The sequence below is a fragment of the Lepidochelys olivacea genome (genome assembly GCF_965140295.1).
Source record: "Lepidochelys olivacea isolate rLepOli2 genome assembly, chromosome: 9".
In the NCBI taxonomy this organism is placed as follows: domain Eukaryota; kingdom Metazoa; phylum Chordata; order Testudines; family Cheloniidae; genus Lepidochelys; species Lepidochelys olivacea.
The window spans coordinates 61,636,768-61,656,877 of NC_140419.1; the positions used below are offsets into that span (position 1 = coordinate 61,636,768).

Consider the following 20,110-nt stretch of genomic DNA (forward strand, 5'->3'; position numbering starts at 1 on the left):
CACAAAGAGTGGGGGAGTTGTAAATGATGAAGAGGATAGGTCGCTTGGTAATCTGGGTAAACAAACAATATGCATTTTAATATGGCTAAATGTAGATGTATATATCCAGGAACAAAGAAAAAAATTGTTACCTACTTTTCTGTGATTGTTGTTCTTTGAGATGTGATACCCATGTCCAATCCACTGGAAGTGTACACGTGCCTCATGCAGAATTAGAGAACTTTTCCCCTCAGCGGTAGCTGTCAGGGCGGCTTGGTGCAGATATAAGGGGACAGAGCCACCCCAGTGCCCCTCTGTTCCTTACAGGATAGATTCAATAGAGAGGGGAAGGAGGGTGGGTCGTGGAATGGACACGTGCAACACATCTCAGACAACAAGAAGTATGGAAAGGAAGGTAACCATTTTTAGTCTGAGTAATTGCATATGTCCATTAAACTGTAGGTGACACACGAGCAGCTACACATGGAGGCAGGCTTGGAGTCTACCTGAACAGCAATTGTTGCTCTCTGAAATGCTGTCTGAAACTGGTGGTATTGCTGGACTGATGGGAAATGGCATAATGAGCAGCAAAGAGATACACTGATGACCAAGTCACCGCTTTGCCAAGGTCTCATATAGGTACGTGCACCAGGAAACCTGCCAAAACTGCTTCCAATCTAGTCATGTGACCCAACACTTTAGCAGATGGTGCAACATTAATTAGTAACAGACAAATGCAAGAAGAAATCCAGGAGGAAATCCTCTGAGTGGAAACCAGCTGGCCTTTCATTCTGTTCACAACTGCAACAAATAACTCTGGTGAGAACTAAAGGACCTGGTGCAATCCAAGTAGAAGGCTAAAGCTCTTCTCACATCCAACAAATAAAGTTTCTCCTCATCTGTGTGTGTGTGTGTGTGTGTGTTGGGGGAGGGTGGGGGGTGTTGCGCTTCGGGAAGAAAGTTTGCAAATAAGCTGCCCAGTTATTGTGGGAAAGGAAACCACTGTTGTCAGGAATTTTGGGTGAGGGCAGAGGTAAACTTTATCCTTATGGAGAACTGTATAAAGAGGCTCTGAGGAAAGGGTCTTAACTCACTCACTCTCCTTGCTAAGGTTATTGCAACCAGAAATGGTACTTTCACAGAGAAATGGAGTAGGGAGCAAAACGCGAGAGTTTCCAAGGATGGTCCCGTTAATGTTGCTAGCACCAGGTGGAGATCCCATGGGGGAACAGGTTCTTGCACCTGTAGGTATAACGTGTCTAACCCTTTTAGAAATCTGATAGCTATGGGGTTGGAAAAAAGCAGTCTATTACCTACTGAAGGGTGGAAAGCTGAAATAGCTGCTAACTGTACTTTAATAGAACAGTCAGACCTTGATGTTTTAGGTGCAACAGACAGCCCAAAATGTGGGTGATGGAAGCTTGCACTGGAGAGACCAGATAGAAAAATGTTTCCCTTTGGCCAGGTAAGTATGCCTAGCTGAAAGCTTTCTGCTACTCAGAAGCATTTCTTAACAGCTTTCGAGCAATCCCTTTCCAATTGGGTTAGCTATGAAGCATCCACACTGTCAAGTGAAGGGCTTGCAGGGTGGGATGGAGCAGATGGCCATCGTTCTGAGAATCACATTTGGAGCCAACAGGAGAGGCAGAGGAGCTCTCACTAACAACACTAGGAGGGTTACCAAGGCCACCCTGGTGCTAATAGTATGAGATAATTATGGTCCTGTTTGGTCTTGAACAAGACTGGACAGTGATGGTAACAGAGGGAAGGCATACAGCAGGGAGTTCTTCCATGGTAGTAGGAAAGTTTCTGCCCACGACCCAGGCTGTGACCCCTGCCGCCCCCTGACAGCAGAATTGATGGCATTTCCTTTTTTCCTTTGTTGCAAACAGCTCCATTTGGGGAGTCCCCCCGCAGCTAGAAGTGGCTGGCCACATCTGGACATAGTGACTATTCCAGCTGAGTGGAGAAGGACCTGCTCAGGTGATCTGCCAATGTGTTCTGCTCTCCTGGGAGGTGTAAGCAGCTTTGAGGTGAAGGGAGCGGTGATGCAGAACTCTCCTGGCACAGTTGCGATGAACGTGCCCCTCCTTGTCCGTTTACGTAGAACATAGTTGCTGTGTTGTCTGTTAATACTAGCAGCTTCTCTCTCACAATATGTGGACAGAAAGCCAAGCACGCTAGACGGATTGCATGTAGCTTCCTGATGTTTATATGAGTCCTCAGACCCTGTGAAGACCACAAACCTTGAGTTTGCAGAGTTCCCATGGTTACAAGGAAAGGAAGGGAACTCCTATACAACCTGTCCAAGTCCAGAGAGGACAGAGTTACCTCTGGATGATGTCTGCCTAGATAAGGTCGATTGGGACCATACACCAATGCTAGCCATTCCTGAAGCCTCCTGAGGCGTAGTCTGGGAAGCTGTACTACATAGGTATATGCTGTCAGCTGCCCCAGGAGTCTGAGGACTGTGCGCTGTGGTAATGGACTGTGCTTTCAGTTCCATGCCCAGGCTATGGAGCGCTTGGAACCTTGACTGAGGTAGAAACGCTTTGGCTTTCGTAGAACCTCTGATCGATTCTGGAACCTGTGCAAAAAATAGAATGTATTTGTCCAGACTGAGCAATTGCAGGTGGACTGGATGATGGTCATGCTGCAAATTACTTGAGACTCAGACTGGGCTCTCATGAACCAGTCGTCCAGGTAGGAGAATACGTGATTCCCCAAGATCCCAAAGGTATGCAGATACTGCCACCGTGCTCTCTGTGAAAACATGAGAGGCTGCTGAGGGGCTGGATGGCAGCAGTGTGAATTGGTAGTGGGCTCTATTCACTAGGAACTTGAGAAACTCCTGGTGCCTGGACAGATCACTATATGCAAATAAATGTCTTAAGTCAAGGGCAGCATACCAGTCCCCGTGTTCCAAGGAAGGAAGGATGGAAGCTAGGGTAACCATGCAGAACTTTATTCTCTTCAGATGCTTGTTAAACTCTCTTAGATCTAAGATAGGCCTAAGACAGTCTTTTGCTTTGGGAATAAGGAAATAGTGGGAATAAAACCCTCCCCTGTGAGGAACTTGCTCTATGGCCCCTGCTAGAAGGAGAGATTGGACTCCTGCTGAAGAATGGTCTCGGGAGTGTGCTCCCTCACAAGGGACAGGGTGGGAACGGGGGATAGAAAGGAAAGGAGTATTTCAGATCCACCATGCTTAGGACCCGCTATACTCCTATCTGATGGGAGTCCAAGTATGGAGGAAATAGAATAGATGGTTGGTAAAGCTATATGGGTAGGAACAGATTGGTCTGTTGCCCTAAACAAACTGTCAAACTGGGCCGGTGGTCGAGAGGAACTTGCTGTAGCCAAGGAGAGGGGAGGTCATCGCCTCATGTAATTCCTGAACCCTTTTTCTTGGCAGGTCTTGGGGCCAAGGTATAAAGCACTGATATCTATGAGATTGCTGGGGCCAGATCTGCTTCCTCTGTCACCCATGTACAGATTCCGAGAAATTTCAGAGTTACCCTGGAATCCTTTATGCTATGTAGTCCTTCACCTTCAAAGGGCAGATGTTATTGGATGGTCTGCTGTACTTCAGGAGGGAAACCGGAAGACTGCAGCCATGAACATCTACTCACAGGTATGGTAGATGCCATAGATCGAGCTGCTGAGTCCATCGCATCCAAACTGTCCTGGCCACCAGCTTGCCTTCCTCCACCATCACACTGAACTCCTGCCTGGGGTCGTCCAGTAGCTTGTCTTTAAACTTCATGATGTTCTCCCACAGAGTGAAATCACAGTGATGTAGAAGAGCTTGCTGGTTGGCAATTCTAAGTTGCAGCCCCACATTAAATAAAGTTTACCATCAAGCAGGTCCAATCTCTTCAACTCCTTCCCCTTTGACGTTGATTGTCAATACCCATCTCTCCAATTCATTAGCTGCCGCCACCACTAAAGAACCTGTGGGAGGATGAGAGTAGAGGTGTTTGAAATCCTTAGAAGGGACATAGTATCTCCTCTCTGCCCATTTTGCCATAGGACGGAGGGAAGAAGGGGTCTTTCAGAGCCAGAATTGCTCCGTTAATCGGGAGTGCTGCTCTGGAGAGCCCCATCAAAGCTAATACATCCACTAGTTTGTGGGATTTCTTGCAGACCTCTTCCGAGTGAATGTCTAACAACAAGGCCACCCTTTTAAACAGTACTTGGTGAGCCGGGCAATCTTCCAGTGGTGGTGAATCACTCACCATTTCCATAACCTCATCTGGCGATGAAGACGACACATCACAATGCTGAGGCAATGACTGGTCTGTCTCTTGTGGTGGAGGAGCTGTCTCAGTAAATTCCAGCTGCTCAGTCCTGGTCCTTGTTATCGGAGAATGCTGTCTGCAGAGCTGATGATCTCGGTGCACCCTCAAGTAAGTCAACTGATATGGGTGAGCAGAGGTTCTAGCAGGGAGGCACACCCCAGTGCCCAGAAACACTGGTACTGAAAGGTTGATTAGTTCTCTAGCAGCTACATACTCCTCTGCCATAGTCAGTACTGGAATTGGGTTTTGAGTTTGATGTCTTGCATAGGAACTTCAGGGGTCAGCCTCAACAGACCTAGCACATGTTCCAGTGTCTACTATCCCCCCTTTCTAGATGAGGAATGCTTCCCTTCAGTCTCTTCCAGAGTCTGTGTTTCTAGATGGCCTTGGTACCATTGATCTTGCTGAATGGGGTACTGATTTGTCTCTTTTCTTCAGTACCAGAGACACAGAACGAGGTGCTGAAGACATCTCTGGTGGTGTGTGCCGTACCAAAGGTGCAGCATTTGGAGTATGTTCTGAACCTGACAGCTCTGATGGAGAGAGAATGCCACCTCCATAAAGAGACACTTAAATCTCGCTGCTCTCTCTTTTTTTAGAGAGATGTGGGACTTTTGTCACAGATGTGGGACTCCTCCAAACATTTTAGGCAGCTGGGGTGGGGGGGGGTCGCTGATCAGCACTGGCTTGGCACAAAACAGGCAGAATTTTAAACCCCCCAGAGAATGAAGCATGGCTCCAGTACTGGTCCTAGTACCAAGATTCTAATTTGGTCCAAAATGGACCTAAAACTAAAACCTATCACTAGCACTAACTATGCTCTTTACCAAGCCAACTACTAAGAGAACAAAAATGATATACAAAGAGTGAAGGAAAAACTCACAATAGCAAGACCAGACGTTCTCCAGCAACCATCACTGGTGGTCAGAAGGAACTGAAGGAGAGAAGGGGGTGGCTCTGTCCTCTTATACCTGCATACAGTGGTGCACAAATGGCAGAGGGCACTTGAGCTGCCCCAACAAGTACCACTGAGGGAAAAAGTTCTCCAATAACTGTACACGAGGGGCGAACACATACAGTGGAATGGACACGTGCAATTACTCCAAGAAGAATGTAGGCCATACTTACAGGATGGGGGACTCTATCCTGGGAAGCAGTGACTCCAAAAAAGATTATCCATCATGCCCAAAATCACCTGAACATGAGCTTTCAGTGCAATCCTGTAGCCAAAAGGGCTAATGTGGTTCTTGGATGCATAAACAGCGAAATCTCATGTGAGAGAGAGGTTATTTTACTCTGTATTTGGCACTGCTGTATTGGGCGTGACTGCTGCAGGAATACTATGCCCAGTTCTGGGGTCCACAATTCAAGGAAGATGTTGATAAACTGGAGAGGGGTCAGAGAATAACCATGAGAATGATTAATGGAAAACATGCATTAGCGTGAAAGATGCAAAGAGCTCAATCTCTTTAGCTTAAAAGAGATTAAAGGATGACTTGTTCCCAGCCTATAAATATCTGCATGGGGAGCACATATTTGATAATGGGTGCAGTTTTATGATCAGAACTCTGTGTTGTGATTTTTAAGCACACATTTGAGATTCTTCTCCCCCTCTTATTGCATAAATTCCTCCATCTGAATTTGCAGGATTTTAGCCAGAATTGAAGAACTGCCCTCCTAAAGCCAGCAAAGGATGGTAGTGCCAAGCACCCAGGGTAATACCGTGTGAACGTGTGCACTCAATCCCAGGTGGTAGCTCTGCAGGCTGCTAGAATGTGAACGTTAGCGGAGCAGACAACACCACTGCCCTCACCCTAGTGGAGCAAACAACAAGTGACTAATTTTTCCACAACAACTCACATCTTTAGGAAAAAGGCCTTGAATTTAGAAGAATCTGGTTTTATTTACTGGTGCAAATGTTAGAGTTCTAGATTACTGGAAATATTCACAAAGTACTCAGAACACAGAGTCAGCACTCCAAGGCGGGGAGAGCTCTCAGCCTGCAGCATGTGTGTCCCCACTTACACCGATGCATCCCAGCCAGACGGGTCTTGGAGCAGGGGTTCAATCTTCATGGATGTTGAAGAGCTTCGCTACTTCATTGAGGTCGGCATGTTCCTCTCCATCTTTAATGATCTGAGGAGACAGAAGAGGGTGTTGAGGGCTGCACACACTATGTATGTGGAGTCCATATTTCTAGTTGCCATTAGAGGGTTTCCTACACTTCTTCTGAACCACCTATTACTGGCCACTACTGGAAACACTATAACTAGGTTAGATAGACCAATGGTCTGGTCTGCTGTGGCAATTCCTATGATCCATTCAAAAAGACAGTACCCTGGCAAGTAAGGATGCCTGGCAAGGGATAAAAATAGGGTTACTCTCCCTACAAAAATAGCTTGTCTACCTACTTCCCAGCTGGCTGTAAAGACAGGACAAAACATCGCAGGTGAAGGTACATTAGATTCTAGTACTTAGCCACAATTTCCTACTATGAAAATTTATTCTGCTGCTCTAATATGTACGGTTGCTGCCGACTCATACTGCATACATGACACTTGGTGAACTCAAGTGCCCCAACCACTCATCAGTAGAGAGGAAACATCTGACCTTTCGAGCAATTGGCATCCGGTTGAAGATGTTCCATAAGACAATTCCCACCACCACTTTGTCCCTGATGTAGAAGATGACCCCTTTGCCATAGTCTTCTCCTTGCTTTGGAACTTGAGGTGTTGAGGGAGAGCTGGCAGAGATGGTAATCTCAGAGGCTTCTGCTTCTGTTTCACTTTCTGAGCGGATGCCAGTCCCTACAGCAAAAAATCCCGGGAGAGTCACACACTGGAAGTGTCATGCAAGAGTGAAGCTTTTAGTCTGCAAGGCAAAGCCTGTTGAAAGAGCTCTGAATTTCCTATCCAGACCATGCCAATAGCTGCAATGTTGCAAAATACAACGCACCACTGTGAAGAGGAGATGTGTCCTGGGTGAAATAAGCGTCTTTAGACAAGAGAGTCACTTGTCCGTTAAGTGTAGCCTGTAGAAAGTGCGTTACGATTTTGTTTGATATGTAACCATTTGTTTCCAAGACCCCTACTCACTATCTCCGGAATTTTTAGTCTTTAATGATAAACTTATTCTTGTTTTCAGAGTGCTGTGATGTTAAGCAAAGGGCTGATCCTGAGTGGAATCATGGTGTGTACAGTGACCCTTTGGGAACAGCAGACCTGGTAATTCTGTGAGCAGCCAGAGTTAGGGGCTGGCTATCACAGGGGAATGCTTCAAAGGGACTCAGATGCACCTATTGTTACCCTGCAAGCTAAAGAGCTGGCAGAGCCCAGAGGAAAGTGCTTGGGTGGCTAGCAGGCTGGTGTCAGGGAGCTGACACCCAGCCAAGCACAAGCAAGTGTCCCTGACGTTGGAGGCAGGAGGTAACAAAGGTGGTTCTCAGTCCTGGATACTGAAAGAGCCACCACAGCAGCATCCCCAGTATTGCTAGCCAACAATTTTTATACCAAGGTGAGTCGCTAAACTGTGTTCCTACATCTCCCCTCCACCCCCAAAACCTTTGGTCGGAGCTCACCCCTTGCAGCAAAACGACCTACCTTCTGGTGGAAGAAGGTTGGACACTGCTTCCTGCATGAGGCAGAGGAGATTCAAGCTGAAATGCTCTCTCCTTTGTTTAGGCTGATAATGCCGTCCCCAGATGCACAGATCACTGAACCTGACCAAAGGTGCACCGACACTGCCTAGAACTCACCCACAAGGATGCTGCTCCCCTCTCCAGAGTGGTGTGGCCAGAAGCACACTCTGCAGTCTGGGCTGGAGGTGAGCCAAGTTCAAAGGGCAGGTGTCTCCTGATGCTCAGCCACCCTGCACAGTTCTGAAACCCCTGCCACGGGGGAGCAGAGTGACTGCCTTCAATACATGACAACCTTCCACGTATTACCACTCTACAGACAGCTGTACAGCCTCCAGCAACGCCGCTCCCCTACCTGACTGCTCCGTTGCAGACTTCGGTGTGTCTTTTGCAGTTGCTTTAGCAAAAACTCCTACAGTGGGCAAGCTACTGTCTACAAGGCCAATGGCTTCATATCCGACATCAGGACCCAGGTCACTCCTAGCAATAAACAGAAACAGACCGTTGCAGTGTCCCAGTTTGAAACCTTAACTAGCCATTTAACAATTTGATTGATTTAAAAGAAACAGGAGGCCACAGAACACCCAATTTCTCCAGAACAGCTTTGAGCCGAGCTGGGTTACCTGGTGTGCAGAATACAAGAGGTGCCAGCCAGCACCTGCAAGACCTTTGGCTGCACAGCTCTCAATGCAGGCATTCAATGGACAAGTATAGATCTAACCCAACAGGGGAGAGGGAGATGGCCTAGCAAACTTGCCTGTTACCTCACAGTGAAATATTGCAGTGCACCATCCCCTACAGAGCTGCTTGGCAATCAGCTGTGCTTCTGGATGGCCAACTATACAGGATTTATACAGCAAGCGCCATGCCACGGTACCTGGTCTGGCAACATAGCAAGGCACTAGGGAATAACTTTTAGCCACTACACATTGACAAATGCTGAGCTAGACCCAGTCTGGCTCCCCCGTGGGTTAGTACAGTTAAAATAGAATGCTTGTAGGATGCTGCATGTATTAATCCTACTTAGAACAGCTGCTCCCATGGTACAAGGTAATGTTTAAACATTTGCTCAGACTGTAAATCCCCCCAGGCAGGGGAGAAGCATTGTCCAGTGTGAATTACTCATTCACCACAAGAGGTGTTATCCCCTGTCCATCACAAAGCACTACTGTGTCCAAACGGGCCATTGTAGAATAAGGACTTTGTTGATTGTTTCCCCCACAGCTCTGAGGAGGGGACATGCCCAAGCCCTCATCCCATCCCAGCTTGAACGCTGGGGGAAGGGAATAAAAAGGCCTGTTAAGGAGAACTGATTATTCCTTTGCTGCTTGAACTCTGAGGGGTGAGTTTCTTAGCCTAGACAAGGAGTCCCCAACAGCTGAGCTTAGGTGAGCCCTAAAGGACATCTCAAGTTTTTTTAAATTACAGAAGTTTCTATCATCATTTAGAATGGAAGGCTAACGTGCGTGTGTGTGTGTGTGTGTGCGCGCGCGCGCTGCTTTAATCTTGTAAATAACTCATTTCTTTTTCCTAGTTAATAAATCGTTAGTTCATTACAATATTAGCTACAAGTGCGGTCTTTGGTGAGAGATCTGAGTGCAAGTGACCTGGGTGTAAGTCCTTTGGGACTGGGTGTAAACTGAATATTATTGTGATTTTTGGTGTAAGGGACTATCTATCACAAAGGCAAGCTTTAGATTGGTGTGCCCAAGGGGACTGTGTGAGACTCCATGGTAAGACTAGTATATTGGGAGTTCACACTTGTTACTGGAAATCTAAAGAACATACAACCAATTTGGGGCTTGTGCCCTGCTCTGTGACAGTCTGCCCTGAGGCTGACACTCATGCTTGTGAGCCACTCCGGACAGCGTGACAAAAGGTATACAGAAAGAGGGAGTAAAACTACCAGAACATTGACTGATGCCAATATGGCTTAGCAGCTCCTGTCATGTTTTCTCCAGCTAATCTTCCACTCACAACAGCATGATCATGATGCTCCACGCGTCTTCTGCCTAGCTTGATATCGTAGAAGCAGGCAGCATCTCCTGCCTTAAAGAGAGATGCACACAATGAAAAATGGACAAGAGAAAAGGCAAGTTAAAGAGAAAAAGAACGATGGGAGATATTGCCCAACCATAAAGGGAAAGAAAACAAAAGCGTTGCAGGACTGCCTCCAATTTAGCAGGTCTCCATGGCTTCAGCACTCATGCCAGAACAGGGAAAACTAAGATAGTTTTGTGGTCATGCTGATTGCACTTCAAGGAGGTTTGGATTCCCTGCCAAAGGGACCTTTGTGTGTCAACACAGGACTCCTCTGGCATTAGGCAAAGAGGTGAGGAGGTTACTGGGATATGCCAACTCCTCATGCACACAGTGCTCATACTTGTAAAGTAGAAGTTTGCCCACAATTCTTACTACAGGAACAAGGCATGCCAGCAAGTGTGCATTAATGAGATACCTAAGATTGCTGCTCTCTGCATCTTACTTGTATTGTCAGACCACAATTCACCCATTCACCTAAATTGGGTTTATAATCACAGTTCTACATACATGCTTACTCATTGCAACATAAACAGCAGATAAAGAAGCATCTTCCATCTACACACACTTACCACCCAGATGTTAGAGCGTGCCTGCAGCTCTGCATTCACCCTGAACCCTCCAAAATCAGAGTCTACCTCCAGGCCAGCAGACTTTGCTAACTCCACATTGGGCTCCAGGCCCACCGCTGCCACTATGTGATCGGTCTCCACCTGATGGAGAGAGAAATCCAGACTGGTTACACTATTCGTTCCTTTTCCACATGGCCAAGTGTCTGGCTCGCTGCCTGCGCCTGGCATTTACCTTTCTTCCATCCTTCAGTTTAATTATCAGCTGGTTCCCACAGACAGAGACGGACTTCACCACAGCATTGGGCATGACATTAACACCCTCTGGAAACAAAACACAGAACACTCAGCTGGAGGCCAGGGGAGAAGAGCAGAGATTTCAGTGGAAGCCAAACTATGTGGTGCAGACACGCAAACGAAGTACCGCTTCTTGATTGTACCGGGCAGAATTGCGGATGGCTCAGCAGCTAAAGGACACTGGCTTCTCTTTGTTGTACACAGGATCCACAGAGTCCAGAGTAAAAGTGTGAACAGAAAGGAAACCAACTACAGTAGAGCCTCAGAGTTACGAACTGACTGATCAACCACACACCTCATTTGGAACTGGAAATACGCAATCAGGCAGCAGCAGAGACCAAACAAACAAAAAAAGGCAAATACTGTACAGTGTTAAACGTACACTATTAAAAAAAATAAAGGGAAAGTTAAAACACATTTGACAAGGTAATAAAACGGTTTCTGTGCTTGTTTCATTTAAATTAAGATGGTTAAAAGCAGCATTTTTCTTCTGCACAGTAAAGTTTCGAAGCTGTATTAAGTCAATGTTCAGTTGTAAACTTTTGAAAGAACCACCATAACGGTTTGTTCAGAGTTACAAACCACCTCCATTCCCAAGATGTTTGTAACGCTGAGGTTCCACTATAACAAGTCTGAAGAGGATTGTTTAGAAACACACGATCTACAGCAACAAGTGTTTGTCTGTAAGGAGATGCAAATTACGTGCACAGAAACCTGCAGGGATTGGGACCTCTGTTTTCCAGTCCTCAGGCACTATAATGGATACATAGGTTAGATATTGCTCCATTCCAGCCAGGTCCACAGACCTTACAAAGGATCTTCCAGGACCAGTGGAAGGGAAGCAGAGCAGCCTTTTCAGTCACTAGGCCCTCTGGCTAAGCCCCATGCCCAAAAGCCTATTCTGCCTCCATAGCAGGTTGGGTAATCAGTCCTCTTCCTTCCTCCACCCCAACCCTCGAGAGCACAAGAACTTATTCTCAATGGAAAATGCCAAAGAAGAAAAAGGTACTTCAGACCCTTCAGGGAGGGACAAACAGGGTCTTGCTTTCCCAAGGCGGGAGGCTGGGCAAGATGTGTTCCCTCTTCCACAAGCTTTGCTCCAGGCTATATGGCTGAGGCACAAAATGAGAGGCAGGATCCCAGGCTGTGGCTGTTGTGTTTGATGCAGCTCAGGAGAGGCGTGGGATGTCAAGTCTTGAAGCCATACTTTGCTCCCAGAATGCTGGGGCCACCTGCTGGTCTCGTTCCTGCCACAAATTAGAACAGCCTCAGGGCCATTACAGAGATCGCCATGGACAGGGTACTCCGGCCACGCCCCCTGCACAAGTGGTTGGGAGGACGGGTGCTAGAGGAGCCACCATGCCGGCTCTGTGGTACCCAGGAAATCCTCAAGCAGCCAGGTAAGCCAGCTTTAGGGCTGTTTTGTGCCATCTAAATAGACGAGTGGTTCTAGCCAAAACACGTCCTGTTCTGCTCATGGGTTGCTAGGCAACGGACTTGTGCCTCTTCTGCAGCAGAAATCCCCTCTCAGCATTAGGCAAATGCTCAAGCAGGACCCCCTCCTCTGGAGTGAAGGGACACTCCTCAGAGGGGATGCAGGGAGAGCCAAAACTCCAGCCATAGCTCCAGAGCTGCATGGAAAGGAGCGTATGATCAGGTCCAAGTGAGAAGAACCAGCTAAGCCTAAAACCTAAGCAGATTATAGATTCTACAACACATGCATGAAAGATTAAATCAGTGACACTACCAAAGATTTCAGAGTAGCAGCCGTGTTAGTCTGTATCCGCAAAAAGAACAGGAGTACTTGTGGCACCTTAGAGACTAAGGAATTTATTTGAGCATAAGCTTTCGTGAGGACACCAATTCCCATGGAAGGAGATGTCTGACTAAGAGTTCACTGACGAAAAGGTAGAGGCTCTTCCCTGGGGACAAGCTATGAGACAGCAGTCCTCTACCACCATGAGGTCTGCTGTCATATACTTTACAAGAGTAATACTGGTGAGGATGGATCTACTCTACTGCTCCCACAGGCTACCTCGTAGGAGGAGCAGGAGCTCAGAAGAAAGGAAGGGGTTAAGGAACAGCTTTACCTCGTTTGACTTTCTCTGTGGTCCAGTTGCTCAGGTACTCAGGCAGGACCTTGCCCATGTTGCCGTTCTCTGGGAACATCTGAATCACCTCCAGCCCTGTGGCATGTACTGTGAAGAGACCCAGAGAGCAGCCCCTTTATACCACATGGATAACAAGGAGCTACGCAAAACTTCAGAACACACCCCAAGATAGTTTACCCTGCTTAGACAAGAGGAGTTCAAGTCCTTTCTTACTGCAATTTCCTAGACACAAATCACTCTAACCCCATGTCCTGGCTTCCAGAGTTTGCATCACGGGTGAGTAACAAAGGGACTGTTTCTGGCCTTTGGGGTCAGACACTGTCTGGATCCCTGACTGGCACCAGCACACACTGTGGGATCAGACACTGGATTTACACACAGACAGGATTGTGTTAGCCTAAAACAGTCTCAGTGGTGTCCATTTAACTGCCCCGACTGCCTGAGGGGGGATTACATGCACGCAGAGAGGCCTGTTCCTTGGGAGACCTGCAGAGGTTAGGTGAGGAAGATATTCAAGAATGTATGCACACTTGCTGGTGAAAACCCAAACCAGCAGTGTTGGGCTTGTGCTCACAGGCCTTTGGGAGAATTACTGGAGTGGGGCTTCATTTACAAGGCAAACTTGACCCTTTCCACAAGGAGCACTGATCTCCAAATTTACTCAAACCCGCCTGCTATTCCAGACAGCAAGTCCAAAAGAGCCAGGCTCAAAGAACTGGGAAGCACTTCAAAATGCACTGGGGCCCTGGACTACTGGACCATTAGCGAAGGAGATGTCTGTGGGGCAATGGAGAGCCTGACAAGTCCACACAGCCAGCCAAGAGTTCATGTAATAATGCATCAGACCACTACAGGCAGGCAGACAGACATCCGTTCTGCTAGCCAACTGCCTTGACCGGCAGGGAACCCCAACCCCCAACTTCCCTTTCCAAAATAAGACCAGAGGTGGGTGGAGAAGAGGGAAGGACGTAATCTGAGGGTTTGTTCAAACAAACCCTTAGCTCGCAGCAAGCTGGGGTGTAAATCTACCCCGCACTAGCCTGCTGCATGATGAGCGTCTATGTGGACCCTGCTGCCATGCACTAAAAGTTCCCTAGTGCACTTTCACCTACCTTACTTTGAAACACGAGTAGGTCAAAGTGCACAGAGGAAGCGTTAATTCGCAGCAGCAGGGTCCACACAGACAGGCAGGCTAGCAAGTGGTAGAGTCACACCCTAGCTTGCTGTAAAGCTAAGCGTTTGACTAGACAAGCCCTCAGATTTTTCTAGCTTGGGTCTCTCCGGGGTTTCTTGACATGTGTCAGTCTCACATGTGTTGCCTCGTGCAAGAGACTGAAGCAAGCAGCCTGGTGCAAACCACTCACCTTTTCTTCCCAGAGCACAGGCCAGCTCACTACCCAAGAAGCCGCCGCCAATAATGGTGATGGACTTGACTTCTCTTGAAATCTTTTCTAGAGCTCTGAAGTCCTCAATCTGTAAGAAGATTTATTTCCATTTCAGATGCCCCAGTGAGTGACAACAGCAGAGAGCATTTTGCTCCAGATCCTGCCTCCAAATGATTTGTGAACATGAGGAAATTGGTCCCACACTCTCTGGGCTGAGTCAGCTGTACATACTTCCCCTTCTGTACTTTCAGCAGTAACTCTTGAATTTCCACTGCAGTCTGATTTGATCCACCTGCAGAGATCCAGAGCACAAAGAGATCCTTCCCACTCCCGGGGTGAACCATCTCCTCATAACAATTCCCCTCCAGCCAAGAAGCCTAATCCCAATTAACGGTGCTGCAAATGGGCCTCCACGTATCGCCCTAAAGCAACCTCAAACCATGTTGTCCACCTTCTCCCTTCCCCAGCTGAGCATGTCAACCTCACCAGGCGCTCAGCAGGAGTTCAGGACTAAAAGCTGGTCTGCCAATTGGTAGCACACAGCACGGCTCCTTAGCACTGGTTCAGTGACTGAACTAGAAAAGAGCCTCAACTTCCTCCCATTTATATTTCAAACCACCACCAACACTGGAGGGGATGGGTGGGGGGTGTTCGCAGTACTGCTTCCCTTACTTCTGTGCTGCTGTTGGTGGTGATGCTGCCTTCAGAGCTGGGCAGCTGGAGATCGGCAGCTGCTGGCCGGGATGCCAGCTCTGAAGGCAGAGCCGCAGCCAGCAGCAGTGCAGAAGTAAGGATGGCATGGTACGGTATGGTATTGCCACCCGTACTTCTGCACTGCTGCTGGTGGGGCATTGCCTTCAGAGCTGGGCACCCGGCCAACAGCCACTGCTCTCCTGCCGTTCAGCTCTGAAGGCAGCACAGAAGTAAGGGTGGCAATACTGTGACCCCTTTATAACTCCCTTTTGGATCAGCACCCCAATTTGAGAAATGCTGGTCTCCCCCGTGAAATCTGCATAACATAGGGTAAAAGCACACAAAAGATCAGATTTCATGGTGGGAGACCAGATTTCACGGTCTGTGACATGTTTTTCATGACCGTGAATTTGGTAGGGCCCTACTTATAAAGCATGCTGCCCTTGATGAAGGAAGAACAGAACTGTATATAGGAAAGGCCTCTGCAAGCAGGGATGAGATGCTTCCCAGGACACATGCACCATACTGGGGTTAAGGAGAGGGAAGCATGAGCCAAGGAGGTAACTTTCCACCCCCCATCCACATTTAGTTACTATTGAAACTGAAATTTCTGTGCACATGCAACGGTCTACCAAAGCTAGCTGGTCACGTGGTTAGTGGAATCTTCCTAGACTTTTAAATCCTCTGCTCTAATCCATCTGGGCCAGACAAGACAGGGGCAGAATGCTTTTGTGCTTATTGCACTGGCCTGGGAATCAGGATATCTTGACTCAATCAATATGGCTGTGGGAAAATAATTTACCCTTATTGTGCCTAATTTGTATCTAATCTAATGATAACCCCACCCTTTCCCTCCTGGGGGTTGGAGAGTGCTCAATTCATTATTGCATGTGAAATGCTTGGGAGATACGAGAAAGTCCTATGCCTAATTTATCTCTAAAATCCTGAAGCGAGGGCTCTAATTTCCTGGGGACAAAGTGGTGGGATGCTAACATAGCTACCCTGTTAGCTTGTTTGTGGCCAGCAAAGCCGTATGAGGGACCTTCTAGTTACTGATTGAGGCCAGTCCCTGATGGGCAAGATCGGTTAAGAATCCGAGTCAGCGCAGAGTTAGCACAGGCTGAGGGTAACCGACCCCATCGTGACAGGCTTCAGAGAGCACACAAGGAAAAAAGCCCCTTGGATTACCTTGCGGAACAGCGTCAGCCTTCGTTGCACATCTTTCCCTGCTCTCTCGATTGCAGGAAGATTCCTTGGGGAACCACCTGATAACAGGAAGAGAGACAACTAGCAACAACACTCAGATGAGAGCACTAGCCCTCCAGGCAAAGCTGTAGAATCTGGGTTTGGGCTCCTATTGCTGCAGAACTTACTCCAACCCCTACCAGACAGACAGACACATTCATGTACATCTCAGCTCTGTTCAAAACACAGGGTTCAAAAGAAATCAGTATTGTCAAATGGGACAAGGACAATTGACAAGCTCATCAGCGGGTATGAACGACTCAAAAGAGCTCAAAATAATAGAGCACAGTAAGCGTCAAACGTGGCCAAATACAACCCATCTGATGTATTTACACAGCCTCCAGGACATTCAGAACATGAAGAATCTTTGCGGGGGGGAAGTACTCATACGTTTCCAGCCTTTCTGTTTGTGAAGAAACTTTTCTAAATGTGCCTCAAGTGTAACCAATGCAGGGATGTCTGCTTGAGTCTGCAGACAGCCTGAAACAAGCATTCAGAAGGATGGACTCCCTTGTCCTCCACTAATCTCACTGGGATGAGAACTATAGCCCATAAAGCAGAGGTCCCCAAACTGTAGGGCACACCAGGGGGTGTGGAGCAAAGTTCAGGGGGGCTGGGAGGGAGTGCCACCCACCAACTCCGCTGCTGACCCTAGTCCCACATCCAGGGCCCTGGCTGCCAGGCCTGTGCGCCCAGGGATCCACTCCTGGCCACTTCCCTGCCCCTAGCTGTAGTCCCAGCCTCGACCCCCTTACCTCTGTATGCGTCCCCCCCGCTCCTGGAGCCATGTCCCCACAGGGTGGGGGGGCGGAAACAGGTAAGCGGTGGTGAGAGAGAAAGTCTGGGGACCTCTTCCATAGAGCTAACTGTGGTATTTATTTCATTCAGCAGTTAACACAAGGAACCTATAGGCCTGTCCCCTGTAAAACATCAGCTTCAGGCCTATGAAGTTTGGCACAGGTAAATGGCCTAATGGTCACCCCTAAGCTTTGGGGAACAGTGTGTGTAAGGGGGAAGTTTGTCCATAATGACACCAGCCAACCACAGGAACATGAGCTAACACCAGCTTTTAGATATTTTAGAATGGGAACATCTGCAGATGTCTGACCACAAGACTGCCATGGCAATGAACTGACATATATGATACGGAGATCATTAATGTACTAACCTATAGGAGAGGGGCGCCCCAACATTAGTAAGGTGAGGAAATACAAACAAGGAAGAATAGAGAAACCCCTACTGAATATGCATTGCACAGAGTGGCATAAGCATATAACATATTATACAAGTTGTAGCCCATCCTATGTGCAGGGTGAGAGAGAGATGGGAGGTGCCAGGACGATGGCCACTGGTGATGGTGAGGAAGGTGATGGTGATGAGGAAGATAATGGCTAACATTTCAGGTTGTTCTGCAAGGGAAGGAGAGTCTGGATGTGCAGATGGACATTCTGTATTCTCTCTACCTACCTTGCTGGGTTAGAGTTTGGGACTTTGCTAAATGTATTAAACTACTGTAAATATAGAAGGGGTCCTAAAGTGTGAGTGTTGCAACTGTGCACGTCGGGGCTCCCCCGTACAGTAATTTTAATAATAATGGGGCTGATTTTGGGACAAGAACCTTTCAAACCTCAGAGCAACAACTGGGAATTCTTAAGTAACCAATATAATACATACATAATCTGTAGATGGGGCTATTTAACTCTAAACCCTTACAATGACACCCTGAATGTCAATGTTAGCCATTTCAGTGCTAACCATTTTAGTGGAAGGGAGTGGGAACAGCTTCAGGGAGAAAATTGAAGGGAGAGAGAAAAGAAGGAAAACTAGGAAAGAGGTAGAGAAAGCCAGGAATGAGAATTGGGAAGGAACAGAACACACGGCAGAAAGATGATTTTCCCACTAAGTAACACTAAAGGTGGCAAGGTACTGAACAAATAATAGATAAGGTAACAACAAACAGTTTCGTTACCACCTAAAGATCATATTCCACACTTACCATGAGGGGTGAGGGTGGGAGGTTGCACAATCATGGGTGATCTCCCATAAACTCTGTCCTAATGTCACACCCTGGCCCACTGACCATGATAAAAAAAGGGAATCCAGCCCTCTCCACCAGATGAGTTTGCAAGCCGGGACTAAGAATCATAGGCTATAGCAGCAATGCCCCACTACAGAGGGGATCGGAGCTAGATTCTCCCCATCACTCCTCAGGCAGGCAGGACCTTGAGCCTTGCTTGGCACTCAGAGCCTTATCATAAAATACCAGGGTTGGAAGGGACCTTAGGAGGTCATCTAGTCCAAACCCCGCTCAAAGCAGGACCAATCCCCAACTAAATCATCCCAGCCAGGGATTTGTCAAGCCTGACCTTAAAAAGCTCTAAGGAAGGAGATTCTACCACCTCCCTAGGTAACCCATTCCAGTGCTTCACCACCCTCTTAGTGAAAAAGTTTTTCCTAATAGCCAACCTAAACCTCCCCCACTGCAACTTGAAACCATTACTACTTGTTCCATCATCTGCTACCACTAAGAACAGTCTAGATCCATCCTCTCTGGAACCCCCTTTCAGGTAGTTGAAAGCAGCTATCAAATCCCCCTTCATTCTTCTCTTCTGCAGACTAAATAATCCCAGTTCCCTCAGCCTCTTCTCATAAATCATGTCAAAAATATACAGCTACGGGTAGCATAAAATCCCTCCTTTACCTGAAAGGGATTAAGAATATCAAATAACCTGGTTGGCACCTGACCAAAAGGACCAATAAGAGAAGAAGATACTTTCAAATCTGTGGGGGAAGGTTTTGTTTGTGCTCTTTTGTGTGTGTTCCCTCTTGAGACAAATAAAGAGACCAAGCAGGTAATCCAGCTCCTACTGAAATTATACATCTAAAATTACAGAAATTGTAAGTAATAGCAAGAAAATGCAATAGATTATCTTTTGTTTTAGCTTGTGAATTTTCCCTATGCTAAGAGGGAGGTTTATTCCTGTTTTTTGTAACTTTGAAGTTTTGCTTAGAGGGGGAATCCTTTGTGTTTTAAATCTCATTACCCTGTAAAATTACCTTCCATCCCGATTTTATAGAAGTGAGAAGTGCTTCTTTTACTTTTTTCTTTATGATAAAGTTCTGCTTTTAAGAACCTGATTGGTTTTTAGTATCCTAAAAACCCAAAAGGTCTGGTCTGTGCTCACCTTGTTTACCTATTTGGTAGGTATATTATTCTCAAGCCTCCCTAGGAAAGGGGGTGAAGGAGTTTGGGGGGATATCTTGGGGAAACAGGAACTCCAAGAGGTCCTTTTCCTGTATCTTTGTCTAACTTACTTGGTGGTGGAAGCAATACCGTTCAAGAACAAGGAATAATTTGTGCCTTGGGGAAGTTTTTAACCTAAGCTGGTAGAAATAAGCTTAGGGGGTCTTTCATGAGGGTCCCCACATCTGTATCCCAGAGTGGGGAGGGAATCCTGACATATGTGCTCCAGCCCCCTAATCATTTTTGTTGCCCTCTGCTGGACTTTTTCCAATTTTTCCACATCCTTCTTGTAGTGTGGGACTGGATACAGAACTCCAGAGGAGGCCTCACCAATGCCAAATAGAGGGGAACGATCAAGTCCCTCGATCTGCTGGCAATGCATCTACTTATACAGCCCAAAATGTAGTTAATCTTCTTGGCAAAAGGGCACACTGTTAACTCATATCCAGCTTCTCATCCACTGTAACCCCTAGGTCCTTTTCTGCAGAACTGCTGCCTAGACACTCGGTCCCTAGTCTGTAGCAGTGCTTGGGATTCTTCCGTCCTCAGTGCAGGACTCCGCACTTGTCCTTGTTGAACCTCATCAGATTTCTTTTGGCCCAATCCTCTAAT

The 20,110-nt window shown here is 47.3% G+C and overlaps 1 protein-coding gene across 3 annotated transcripts in view; it reads right to left on the minus strand.

The window, feature by feature from the left end:
• Positions 1–6,163: 6,163 nt before the first annotated feature.
• AIFM1 (apoptosis inducing factor mitochondria associated 1) overlaps positions 6,164–20,110 on the minus strand; it is a 37,658-nt gene continuing 23,711 nt past the window's right edge. For all 3 annotated transcript variants that reach the window (XM_084639509.1, XM_084639510.1, XM_084639511.1), the window contains 9 exons: positions 16,198–16,274; positions 14,296–14,404; positions 12,911–13,018; positions 10,759–10,847; positions 10,527–10,667; positions 9,821–9,963; positions 8,270–8,394; positions 6,891–7,087; positions 6,164–6,416 (listed from right to left, as the gene is read on the minus strand). In XM_084639509.1, the coding sequence (XP_084495635.1) occupies positions 6,345–6,416; positions 6,891–7,087; positions 8,270–8,394; positions 9,821–9,963; positions 10,527–10,667; positions 10,759–10,847; positions 12,911–13,018; positions 14,296–14,404; positions 16,198–16,274 (1,061 nt within the window). In that variant the 3' untranslated portion in view covers positions 6,164–6,344. The remainder of the gene's footprint in view (positions 6,417–6,890; positions 7,088–8,269; positions 8,395–9,820; positions 9,964–10,526; positions 10,668–10,758; positions 10,848–12,910; positions 13,019–14,295; positions 14,405–16,197; positions 16,275–20,110) is intronic.